Source organism: Eumetopias jubatus, unplaced genomic scaffold (genome assembly GCF_037043125.1).
Source record: "Eumetopias jubatus isolate StellerSeaLion01/CBP00866 unplaced genomic scaffold, mEumJub1_p1.0 scaffold_16, whole genome shotgun sequence".
Lineage (NCBI taxonomy): Eukaryota > Metazoa > Chordata > Mammalia > Carnivora > Otariidae > Eumetopias > Eumetopias jubatus.
This window is the reverse complement of record NW_028274822.1, coordinates 93,208,713-93,221,853: the sequence shown is the minus strand read 5'-3', so window position 1 is coordinate 93,221,853 and position 13,141 is coordinate 93,208,713. Positions and strand designations below refer to the sequence as shown.

The 13,141-nt window shown below is 60.7% G+C and overlaps 1 protein-coding gene across 1 annotated transcript in view; it reads left to right on the top strand.

Moving 5' to 3' along the window:
• GALNT9 (polypeptide N-acetylgalactosaminyltransferase 9) overlaps positions 1-13,141 on the top strand; it is a 74,900-nt gene that overhangs the window by 43,678 nt on the left and 18,081 nt on the right. Inside the window, exons 5-6 of the mRNA XM_028095946.2 lie at positions 1,998-2,195; positions 7,871-7,988. Coding sequence (XP_027951747.1) covers positions 1,998-2,195; positions 7,871-7,988 — 316 coding nt within the window. The remainder of the gene's footprint in view (positions 1-1,997; positions 2,196-7,870; positions 7,989-13,141) is intronic.

The window sequence follows — 13,141 nt, the reverse complement described above, 5'->3', positions numbered from 1 at the left end:
GCCTTAGGGCCACCCACATAATCCAGGTCAAACCTGCAGTGGGTGGGTCTGCAGGGGCAGCCCGCAGCGCCCGCCCGCGGAGCCGCAGAGAGAAGTCGGCCCACGGTGGCGGCTTGCCCCATTTCAGTAGAAACTAAAACTCACGATTTTTGTATCAAATCTCCCAACGCATATTTTTAAACGCTGCGAAGCCTAACGTAAGACATTCCCTGGGATACCAGCCATGGGAAACGAGGGGTCGTGAGTGGCGGCTCCAACTGAGGACTGGTGGCCTGGAGCGTTCCTGAGTCTGCGCGGTCCCTGTGCATGGTTCCTGCATCCCCAGCCGGTCCGCGAGGGTCTGGCGCCCCGGGGTCTCCAAGGTCGTGGTTTCCCCCCAGCTACCACTGGCTCCAGCAGGGGCTCAGCGTCTCCTAGTGGAGCCTTCTCCTTCCCCTCTCCTGAAGGGTCTCAGCCGCCCCAGCACCACGCGCTTCTCACGAGGGTTGGTTCTGTCCCCGCACGCTTGGCAGAGATGCGAGTTTCTTCTGCTCGACTTCCCCTCCTGGCCCGTGTTTCTGTCCGCTCTGCCACCCTCCTGAGACAGCCCTTCTTCTCCCACAATGTGTATCACCTTGTATCCTTCATTACGGCTCACCGCCTGCCCCCACCAGGGTCACTCCACCGGGCTGTGTGGGCTGCGCACTGCACAACCACACTTGGTAGCGGTTCCTCCCTCGGGCATTTGGAAGCCGTCTGGGAGAGCTGCGAGTCTGTCACTCCAAATGCAATTTTAAACGAGTGTAACTTTCATTTTCACAACCGAAAACACAGTTATCCATCTGCAAATAGCCCTCCCCTCCCAGAGTGGCCCCCACAGGGATGCTGCCTCATTAGCAGATGTGGCATTTACAGAGGGCTCTCCATCTCTGGGCACTTTGCGAACAGTAATTAATTAATCCTGCTCCTCGCGAAGCTGAAAGGCAAATAAATACCAGGCTGTCATTCAGCGGGATGGGGAAGCAGACGGGCCGTGTGGCAGGTGTCGCCGGGTGGGGCCAGAGGACCCGCCCAAGCCCCGGCCCTCTGCCCCCCCCCGCGACTCCCCCCCCCCCCGCGGCTCCTGACCCCTGAGGCTCCTGGTCCCCCCGGGGCAGCAGGCGGCCCATGGCCACAGCTGAACTCCAGCTCAGAGGCCAGGCTTCTGGTGGTGTCTCGTCCTTGCAGGGAATGGGGCACGTCCAAGGGCGAAGCCGCACAGTCTGCAACAAACGCTGATGTCCAGAGAGGTCACCCGAGAGCCTGCGTCCTCGGGTCCCTCCGCTCACTGGCTCCACCGTGTCCGCTGCCCCCACTTCACTCCACGCTCACATCCCAGGGCCTCAGCGCTGGCCGCACCCTCCCCATCCCCCTGACACCCACCGGCCCCCCACCTCCTCCTGCTCGTTGCCCAGGGCAACCTACACCGATGCCCTGTTTAAAACTGCAACCCCAAGTCAGCCTTACCTTGGTCTCTTTCCTGCAGGATGCCTCTCACCTTCTAACATACCTTCCCTTATATGTTAATGGCTGCCCCCCCCCTCAGGGCCACTGCATACTGCTGTGTAGGTTGCACACTGCACAACAGTACCCAGTAGCCTCTCTCGTCCTTCCAACAGACCATAAGCTCTCTGAGGCATGGATTTTCTTTTTAAGTTTACGGAAGTATTCCCGTTTGTTAGACCAGGGCGTGGCACATAACCAGTCCTCAAATGAGTGCCTGTAAGGGAGTGTACCTTCCACAGGAGCAGGGAAGGAGGGGCAGGGAGTGGGATCCGGAGCCGGAGGGGGAGGGCGAGGCCCCAGGCGGCGCAGGTCTGCGGCCAGACACGCCCTGGGCTCCCGGGGCCAATGCCCTTGCCCGCGGCAGGCTGGCCTCCCGACCTCACCCCGCCTGTGGGCGGTGGGCCCCTCCTGGGGGCTCAGGCTGGTGGTCCCCGCGCCCATGCCCTTCGTCACAGGCGTGTGCCTCCCCACAGGGCTGAGCCCGCGCTGTCGCGGATCCAGGAGGACCGCCGGCGCATCGTGCTGCCGGCCATCGACAACATCAAGTACGACACGTTTGAGGTGCAGCAGTACGCCAGTGCGGCCCACGGCTACAACTGGGGCCTCTGGTGCATGTACATCATCCCGCCCCAGGACTGGCTGGACCGCGGGGACGAGGCCGCGCCCATCCGGTGAGCAGCCGGCGGGGCGGGGCGCGCCCGGGGCCGCCGCAGGGGCCCGGTGGGGGGCGGGGCGCGCCCGGTGGGGGGCGGGGCGCGCCCGGTGGGGGGCGGGGCGCGCCCGGTGGGGGGCGGGGCTTGGGGCCGGGGCCGGGGCCGGCGTGTGGCGGGACCGCTGACCAGTCGGGGGGGGGGGGGGGCGGGCAGCAGCGGGGACGGCAGGGGGTGCACGCGCAGCAAGGAGGAGCCAGCGAAAGAGAAGCAAACACGGACGGAGGACGGGAAACCAGAGAGAGAAGAGCGGGAGCGTGACAGAGCCAGACAGGCCGCGAGACACAGACTGGAGTGGCCGCCCGCGGGAGCCGCAGGCGTGGGCAGTGGGACCGAGAGCCCCACAAAGACCCCACAGCTGTCCTCAAACGCACGTATTTATTTAAATCGGTTCCTAAACATGAAAACAGATTTTTACATGTTAAAAATACACAGATCCCGCACCTTTTGGGAGGTGGGAAGGCCCACACTCTGACAAGGCGGCCATCGGCCCGAGCTGAGAAGGGGCCGCGTCTAAACAGGCGTGGGCCTCCAGCGGCGGCAGTCACCACCGCTCCCTGTCGCCCCCAGATCCTCTGCCACTTGCCGATCCCTGTCCAGCATCAGCTCCAGTCTGCAGCCCCGCCCCGTCTGCGGAGCCCTGGGAATCCGCTTCCTAACCAGGTCCTGGGGGTGCAGTCACGGGGCCTGTGGGACTGGCTGACCCCGGGGGCCCCCCCACAGGGGCTTGAGATTTCAGGGGCCGGGAGCCGCCTGCCCCCCACTCTGTTCAAACTGGCGTGTCCCTGCCAAAATCCCGCTGCAATGGCTCACTGTGCCCGGGAGCCACAGGGGTTGTGTGTCACTGTGCCTTTGAAGGCTCTCTCCCCCCAGAGGGCCTTGCGGGGGCTTCCAAGCACCAGCCCTGCGGGCAAAGAGCAGTGGGGACATCCAGCCGGAAGGCAGCAGACGCTGGGGAGCAATGGCTCGGCCCGAGCCCTGCACCCCGCTGATTTTGAGGAGAACCACTGTCAGCACAGAGGGCTGCTCTGAGCAACAAGACCGGGAGTCCCCAGAAGCCGGGGCAGCAACCCCCTCGGGCTGGCACTGTCCCGGCGGCCACGTCTTCAGAGACAGGCCCCGATACTCCCGAGAGCTGCAGGGAGCACGAGCTGGGGCTCTGGGGCCTTTGCCGTCAAAACGGGGCGCAGAGCCACCCATGTCCAGAGCAGACCAGCAGGTCCCCGGCTCACTCAGAGTAGCAGCTTGAAAGGTAACCCCAATCCTTCATTCAGGATGCACTCGATTAGGAGCAAAAGCAAAACAAGGGCCTACTGGTTCCCGTTTTAAGAGTCAGAGACCCCAAGGGGAAGCACCTGAAATTTTTGGCAACCTCTGGATGCCCAGAGCTGCACAGGAAGCAGGATTTTCTGGCCTGACTGTGTCTTGTCTCAAACTTTGCTTGTCACTAGCACCACCTGAGAGCTTTTGAAAACCCTGATGCCAAAACTCCAAAGAAAACACAGGTGAAGCCTTTAAACAGAGTCGACACCGAAGGAGATGGGTAGGGCTGGCACATCATGGAGACCCGGCCTCTGCCAGGAGGGAAACGCACACGCGACCACCAGCAGGCGCCCGGGCCCGTTGGGAGGGCCGAGGGTGGGCGCTGCGGAGAACGCGGGCAGTCAGAGCTCCCACACGAGCCCGGAGGCAGAACTGGCCAAACCGCTTTGGGAGACCGTTTGGCGGTTTCTCCTAATGGGGCAACCACGTCCCGCTGGCGTGCTGTCCCCACAGCCGTGGGCCGGGAAGCCATGGAAGCCTGGGTCCACGCAGAGACTCACATGGAGGCTCCCAGCGGCCACACAGTTCTAAGTCATGGAAACGCCCCAGACGACCGTCAGGTGCGAACAGGGAGGCCAAGGGGCATCTATCTGCCCGGCTTCCAGTGCACTTTGCGGAGCCAAAGGGACAAACTGTCGTCCATGTAACAACACGGGTGAGACTCAGGACCGTTGGGCTGGGCCAGCAAGGGTGCAGGTAGGAGACATGACTGGTTTTCGGGGTACTGCACGCTGGCTTTGAGCTGGCACTAACTCCTGGAGGCCCCGTGTCACAGGGGCCTCCAGGCAGATGTGGGGGACGGGGGCTTTGCTCAGGGCCATGGTGGTGGGGCTCGTGAGTCCCTGGGGCTGTTCCCCTGGTTCTCGAGGGGCTGGAGTCACGCACTGAGTCCTGAGCCCTCGGCCCTTGAAGCCGTTGCGCCTCCTCCTTGCCCTCACTGGGAGGACGCCCTCAGGCCCCCCACCTGGACAGGGCTTCCCACCGCTGCCCGCAGGGCAGACCTTGCTGCGCCCGGCTCCCGGCAGAAGGCGCTCTTGGAGGTCGTATGACCCACCCCGCCTGGACAAATGGCTTCCAGCCCAGCGGGGCGGGGCGGGGGGGGGCTCTCTCCTGGAAAGCGCTCCTAAAGCTCTCCCTGCCCCACCCACATCGCTGGGGGGAAGAGCTGCTGCCCTCCCCACGGACTCGCCTGCACATCGGCAGCCGGGCCGGGAGGGAATGGTGTTTGAGGATTTACTTGAGGAAATTTTCTTGCTGTTCATTATACTTGAAGCTCAAGCAGGAGGGAAGAGTGGACGGGAATGATGGGGCTGGGACTTCCGGGAGGAAGTGTGTCAGCCCGGTGGCCGCCTTGTGCACCCAGGAGCTGCGTGTCGGGCTCCCTGCTGCACGTCCCATGGCCATGAGCCCGCGGGCAGGGCTGGCGCTCCCGTCCCCAGGACCGGCACAGTCTCACACATGTGTCCAGGGGATGGCGAGGGCCCTGTGGGTGTGAGCTGGCTTCCAGCGGGCACGGGGCCCCAGGACAAGCCTTCAGGAAGGGAGACCTTCGGGTCTGGCTGGGGGGTCCTCCCAGCACCCTGCCCCTCCCACAGTCAGGAGTGCGTGGGGGGAGGGCCCGAATCTCACACACACACACACAGCCGCACATGTGCACCCGCTGACCAGCACAGAGATCCACTCCCACCTGCACACACCTGCACGCATGAACACAGATGCGCACCCACACGCGTACGTGTGCAGACGCAGATGCACTTCTAGGCACGCACGCAGGATGCTTCTCTGGTCCCCGTGGAGGAACAGTGACCGTTTACTCTGACTTTCTCGCTTGTCTTCTGAGAGGTGCTTCCCGCGGTGCTAGGTGGTTCCCACGGCCACAGGCTCAGTGGCTGGGTCCCAACGTCCCCTGAAATCACTCCGGCCTCCGCGCGGATGGCCTCCAAGCTGACGTCCTCTGTGCTGCAGCTTCCTATGGATGCACCAGCTTAGCCCCCGGGGCAAACGCCCGCAGCAGGGTCGGGAGCGCAGTCCTGGCCAAGGCTCCCGGGCTGCAGACACTCGCTGTGTCCACCTGCACGGCAGTCCGCGGGAGCGGGGGAGGCCGCGTCTTGCCCTCGGGGTGCAGGTGGAGGAGCCGAGCACAGGGAAGGCCACCGGGCCCGTGGCTCAGAGCCCACAGGCCCTCGCCACCCTCGCCACCTCTCTGAGCACAGGGGGTACTTCTGGCTGCCTGGCGGTCGCTTCAGAGCCTTACAAGTGGGCCGGTCCCGTCCACACCGTTTCTTCACACACTCACGTGGAATACGCGCAGAATGGCCCCCCGCACCCCGTGTGCTAGCACGCCGCACGTTCCTCTGGGGGCCGTCCCCGAGTGTGTGCCTGGCTGCGCCCCTGAGCACCTGTTCATCACGATGCGAGAGCAGGCTGGCTCACCTTTGACCTTTGTCGGACTCCTGAAGGCCAAAGGGCGCATTTGGGGTTTTCATTTTATGAGCCGCCCTCTGTGTGGGGCTCCAGAGTTACATGGCTCAGGAGCGTGTATCTGTGCGTCCGTGAGTCTGTGAGGGTCTGCATGTCTCTTACAAGGCAGGAGTCTCGGGGGGGCCCCTGGCCGTGGGCCGCACATGTCACACAACAGCCTGGATGTAAGGTGCCCCACAGCGACGTCTCCCCGGACCCCGAGGACCCCTCAGCCAAAGCAGCCCGAGCCTTGCTGTGTTCTCTAATCACGGCAAGAACTTCCCAGGCAAATAAACTCAGCGGCCGCTGATTCTGTCCCCATCACCTTGTGAGTTTAAGTTTATTTTGGAACTCTGAGCAATAATAAAATAATCATTACCAGCTATAATAGACTTGGCAGGGAATTTGGCACTTTGATTCACCAGAGATCACCCTGAGACTTTTCGTTGCTGTGAAGAAAATGAGAGAAGTGTGTGCAGTACGTCGGTGAGTTATAACTTAACCCGTCAAACACTTGCCATGAAAAGTCAAAGGCAGCATTAAAATTTCGTTACTGTTACATTTGTGGCCAAAATCTAATGACAGAGCAAATTGAATCTTTGCACAAATAAAAGGATAATTGTTTTTTAATGCCTCTGTTATTCTTGGACGACCGAAGGGCATTTACTTCTGACTTCCCACTCACTGAGCAGAAATGCTTCTCTTAAATTGTGATGGAGACCCGTTTTTGCCGTTGTTTTAGTGAAAACGGATGTATTCTCTGCAACAGCAGCTGGCAGAGGAGGGAGCAGGTCCGGCCCCCACCTTGGTGCTGGAGCGGCCCCGGGGCCTCTGCGGACGCAGGGAGGCCTTTGCTGGCTCCTCTCAGGGTTTGGAAGACACCAGCCCCTCAGCCTACAAGCAGATGGGCTTCATCTTTGTTTTGAGGCAAAATCTTTCACCAAAGCTTAGAGGTCCTGCTTCCTCACGGCATCTGGACTGTGCCCCCTTCTTGCAAGAGACACACTTTCACTTCTTATCCTTACCGCCTAGAAGACGCTCACTGTTCCCTAAATTCATGACTGAATGAATGAGTGAATGAATGCATGATACCATGCACAGTGATGCTGTCTCATTGTGCCCCGATTTACTCTTGGTGCTCCATGAGACTGCTTCCCAGGGACTCACAACACTGGTAGATCTGTAATGCATACTAGAAAAAATATAACTAGCACACAGACGCCTGATTTCACAGATACAATTTTTGCAGATGAGGCAAGATTTACTGATGGTTTTTAAATGTGTGGGTGCAGATAATTATAGAAATAATAGAACAGATGGCAGTCTGTGGTCTATAGCTGCACAGGTTGCGCACTCTACAACTTCAAGGTGTGTCATTCAGAAAGAGTTTGATGTCAGTGAAGGTCCATAGAGTTGAGCAGTGCACAACCTATGCCACGGCCCAGTGCAGCCCTGAGTCCTGGCCTACAGACAGGACAAAATGCTGAAGGAGAAAGGCAAGTGACTCAAGCTTGGGAAATGATGGTCAGGACAACCAAACAACTCTCTAAGTAAACTGAGGTCTTTAAAATCCCCTACACTAATTCGCCTGAGTTGAGTGCTGGTTTTTGTCGTCTGCTGATGTTCTTCCGTTAGCATTTGGACTTGGCTTGTGCTGGGTGCTTTCCCAGGTTCTGAAGGATACAAGCACAACCCCAAGGGGAGCCCACCTGTGTCCTGGAGGTGAGAAGCAGCTGTGCCGAGTCCTGGGCTCTCCCAGCCACCACCTGGTCTGTGCTGTGCACCCACAGCAGGTCAGGGCTCGGGGTTATGCACCTGTGATCCGCTCATGCACTGTCTCTGCTCCCCGCCAGGACCCCCGCCATGATCGGCTGCTCATTCGTGGTGGACCGGGAGTACTTTGGGGACATTGGGCTGCTGGACCCAGGCATGGAGGTGTACGGCGGCGAGAACATCGAGCTGGGCATGAGGGTAAGTGGTGTTGCACAGGGCCACCAGACCTGTCCGGAGAACGGAGGTGGGGCGGGCAGGCCCGTGCGCTGCTGGTTCCTGGCCAGTGGGAACCAGGAGTCAGTGCGAGAAACGATGCCGCGTGGGACACGGTGCTGCGTGTCTGTTCCATTGCAAACCCCACTCGCTCTCGGGTCTGCAACTCTGTGACTCCAGGCAGCGGGGTGGCCATAAGCAGGCAGGGGCAGGTGCCCAGGCCTGGGTTCTTAGACTTGGGCTGCACCTCCGTCCTGCAGGGGTTTCCTTAAAACGCAGACCGCTGGCCTCCACCCCAGAGACTTACGCTCGGTGGGGGGGGCAGGGCCCAGGCATCTGCGTTTCCAGCACATTCTCAGAGGCTGCAGATGCTGCTGGCCCAGGCCGCCCACTCTGGGAACCAGCCCCGCGCACCCCCACAAACGCCCAGGAGCGGAGCCGGGGTGCCTGGCTGGGGCTCAGTAGGCTCGGTGGTGCAGCCCAGCTGCACTCTGGTTGGGGTGGGGTTCTGGGGGAGTTTGCTTGCTTTTGCTCTGGAGCCTTTCTTCACAGAGATTATTTAAGGCTGGTCTTGAAAAGTTGCCACACAGTTTGTTGAAGTTACACATTTCTAAACCTATTTGCTTCAAGCTTTTAAGTTAAACCTAGGGGCTCCGATTATTATTGTTATAAATCTAATCCAGTAAGAACATTCACCTTCCCTTCTTCTCTGATTAATGTTTGATTAACTCGGGTTGAACAGATTAAATGCCATTAAACAACAATCAATTCCATTTCTGCCTTGAGTTAATTAAATTCCCTTGAACCTTTTAAAATGACACTTACAAATATAATGTGTTTACTCTCCTGCTTACGCACTTTGAATGTCTGATATCACAGCAGAAATCCACCCCCCCAAGTGCTTAGAAGGTTCTAGTGCATCCGATACATTGAGCTTCTACCAAACCTCAGGTTCTCTGAAGGATTTCAGAGTTGCTGGCAATTCTATTTAATTCTCTGACACGGTCTAATTTTAAATAGAAAATTTAGAGTCAACCTTCAGTCATATGTGTTGAAAATGGAATCAGGAGGTTATTCTGGCAGATTCTTGAGGATGCTGACTTTTCTCGACTGTGTTGATCATTAAATACGAATCCTTCACTAATGGTTCCCGATCCTCCTGTGACGGGCGAGCTGTGTGTGTGCCGTGCTCCGGGCCTGAGCCCCCTCTGTCCCCCAGGGAGGCCGCTGCGGGTCTGTGCGCACACAGGGGTCCTAGGAGCCGTCAGCCCATGCTGCAGATTCCGCGGGGGCCGGGGAGCCGGGCTGCTATCCCCTGACGCTTGGGCTGGGGGGGGGGGGAGTGGGAGCCCGGTGAGGACAGCAGAGGACAGCGCTGGGGAGGATGCATCCATAGTAAGGCGTCCATGCAGGGGCAGTGGGAAGCCCTGAAAACTCTCTGCTCCCGTCTCCTTCCAAAGCAAGCCCGGCTGGGCCGAGGGCAGGAGGGTCTGCGCGTGGCCCTGACGACCCCCTGGGCTCAGAGCAGAGGCACCTGCAGGGTCCTCCCCGGCGGACAGAGCGGGGTCAGGCCAGCCCAGTGGAACAGGCAGGGAATGTCAGCCTGTGGTGGGAGGAGGCCAGGCAGGGGCTGTGCTGTGGCTTCAGGGGGGCCCGCAGGGTTGGGCAGAAGCTGTCTTGGGGGACAGGACAGGGAGGGAGAAACAGGGCAGAGGGATCAGGCGTGAGGACGCACGGGGGCCGGGGAGGCGGACAACCCCATCCCCAGAGGAAGCAGGAGGAGCAGGCCGAGCCCCCCACAGTGGTGCGACGTGGTTCTCCCAAGACCAGGGGTCCTCGATGCCAGGAACCAGGTCCTGCATGGACAGCGACTCCCCTGGGAGCCCGACCTAGCTGGGCAGAGCTTGGCAGGAGGGCGGAGGCAGCATCCCTGAGAATCTGGCAGGTCAGAGAAAGGGAAAGGAGCAGAGTCCCATGAGGGGGGCTCTCCTGGAGGACAGGCGGAGCGCTGTGTGTTGGGGGGCCGTGGCACGGGGATGCCCCGCTGGGAAGGGGGCACTCAGCAGAGGCCACATGTGGCAAGTGACCACAGGGAGGGGGCGTCCTGCACTGTGGAGTCCAGAAGTGGGGTTGATGCCTGGTAAACGCGAGGTCACGGGGGGTGGCAGACAGAAGGTGGCAGAGCTCCCCCAGCCCCACAGGTGAGGCGTCCCCATGGACAGCCAGCAGCCACTGATGGTTTCGGTGCTCAGATGGTGGAGGAAGGACGGGGTCGGGTCTCAGCTGGGTGGCCGACGAGGCATTGGAGGTGGGCGTTAGCATAGACAGGAGCCCTCTGGGGTGTTTGAAGAGGGGCATCAGCAAAAGGAGACCCCAGTGCCTGGCTATGCTCAGCCCCCCGGCGCTGCGGCCATGGGTGGGACCTGAACGTCCCACCTCTGTCTCCACTTTGCACAGTGGGGTCTGGGCACAGGGCTGCGCAGCGTCCTGCCTGGTGAGGGGAGGGCTCTGGGGCCGACGCTGCGGGCGGTGGGGGCTCGGGGCCGGTTTGTGGAGGGAGGCGACGTGATGTGGATACAGATGTGAATATGGTGTAGACGCGTGAGCAGACGCCAGTGTAGACGCTTGCGGTGGACCCGCTCACACGGCATCGCTTCACGTGTGTTATGTATTCTTTACGCATATAAACCACGTAGACGTGTGTGTTCGTATGTATTCCTTTCTACTTCTGTTGCTGCTGGGTTCAAGGTAGCTCGCCAGGAAACAGGAACATCCCCACAAGGTGACGCAGATTATATATACAGAGGGAGAAGGGAAAATGCGGGGCGGGGACGGGAAAGAGAGGTCGGGGCTAACACGGACCCTGGTGAGCCAGCCGGGAGGACCAGCGACGCGGCCACTTGCAATGCGGTGCCGGCAGGCCCGCTGCGGGGGCCGGAGTCACGCCGGCCCTGGTGCCTCTGCAGCAGGGACGCTGGGGGCAGCTCACCCACGCCCATCAGCCGCCTGGGGCCACAGCCCCCTCCGCAAGTCTCCCCACAAACCCTCCCGCCGGGGGCCGGAGACGGGCGCAGAGGGGTGAGGGCAGGGTGCCCAGGCGCGCTCCATCTGTCCCCAGAGCAGACACCTGCCACTGTTCCGTGGAGATGCTGATGGCTGGGGGCGGTCTGTGGCGGCCCCTCCTCCCACCCGGCCTCGCCCTGTCCCCCTTACCCACTCCGTGCAGAAGCCCAGAGAGCCCCAGGGCTCCCCTGCCCCTGAGAACGAAGCCCAAACTCCTTCCCGGGACCCGCAGCCCCGCCCAATGCCCCGCCCACCTCCGTGCGCAGTCGCCCGGCCTCCCCTTCCGCGGTCAGGCCCAGCTGGCCCGCCTCTGGCAGGACCCCTTCCGGCCCTGCTGCTTCCAGCCCCTGCTCTCGGCCCCACGGCGGGTTCCTCCCACCTGCAGCTCTGTCCATATGGCCCCTCGCTGGCGCCTCCCCCTCCCCACCCTGCTGGCGTAGGACTAAGTCTGTGAAGGCCCGGGCCGCACCGCCTCATCGGCTGCCGTGGGCAACCCTGTAAGTCAGTGTTGCGTGCATTTGTAGAATGAATACAGGAACCATCTGATAGGGAGAGGGCCTCTCTGTGACCTGCTAGACACCCGAGCCTGGGGGGAGGGGCAGGGAACACGTCCAGGGAGAGCGAGCTATCCGTTTGTTGAATTTCTTACTGGTGTCTCCCACGCCATCCTAGGTGCTGGGGATTCAGCAGGGTGTCTGCTCACCTCGGGTAAATGCATCCGGTGTGTGGCACGCTGTCTGTGGCTCCTGTAGAACACCACGGGCAGGGAAGGGATGGGGGGTTGTCATTTTAGATGGGAGAGTCAGGGCAGGAACACCACATTGGAGCAGGTGTGAAGCCGTGCGGCCGCAGGGAAAGGCATGCCCAGCCGAGGGGCGGCATGTGCAAAGGCCCTGAGGCAGAGTGTGCCTGGCAGGTGTGTGGCCCCCATGGCAGAGACCATGAGCGGTCCCGTGGTCTTTCTGCCGCCTTCCCACACAGACAAGCCTTGCAGCCATGCTGTTTCTGATCCGTTCTTAGCACAGGTGGCCACGTAGCACGGCCCCCTTAGAGGAGTAAATCTGTGGTCCTGGGGCCATGTTCCACTTCTGTGATTGTGGAAATGCCAACAGTTCCTCCCCTAATGAGAGAGTCCGAGGGGCCATTAGGGGGAAATGAATCCATCGCCTCCATTAGGTTAATAAAGGTCAAGACAAAACCAAGCGGCATGTGTCTCAGCTGGCAGAGCCATCTGCAGAACGCAAGCCAGACATCGTTTGCTTCTCTGTGGCGTTACAGACTTTCAGCCTCACTGCTTCTCCGTGGTGTTACAGGAAAACCCTCATGGCGCTGGGGGCAGTCATGGCGCCTTCAGACCCAGTCCTTTGAGGGGGTGCATTGGTGTCAAACATCTGGGGGCTGGGTGGCAGGTTTTTCCTCGTCGCCCCAAAGGGGAGTTCTATGCACTCCTGTCTCTCACCAGAGCAGAGGAGTGGTGCGGTCACTCCTGGAGGGCACAGGGGAGGTGTGCCCACGCTGCTCCATACTCCATGCCACCCCGTGCCCCACACTGCTGCTGGACGTCAGAGGGGTGCAGGGTGTGCCTCGGGCCGGTCCTAGACCCTCCTCTGAGCAGCAGGCACCGGGGAGCATGGGGAGCCGACAGTGAAGTCCTGCTCTAGCTGCTTTCAGGAAGGGCTTGTTCTAGTTGCAAGTGGTGGGCCTGCCTGACACGGTGAGGGTGCATCCCCGCTCCCTGCAGCCCACAGGGCATGGTCCACTCACCTGCCCGCCAGGTCCCCCGAGAAAGGGGTCAGGCCTCCAGGCGGGGCAGCGCCTCCTTCCACTTGAACATCTTTGTGGAAAAGCCCTTCAGAAGACCCCTCTGCTGGCTGGCCAGCTGGGTCTCTGTCTGAGCCTCAGTTTCTCCAACAGTCATGGGGAGACATGGTAGGACTGTACGCCAGGGCTGGCGGGGATTTGGTGAGGTGGAAGCTCCCAGTGCCTGAAACACGACAGACACCCACTAAGTGCCCAGCAGTGTTTGCGCAGGCATTTCTGAATACCGTTTCTCTTTCCTTCAGAAAACTGACTTT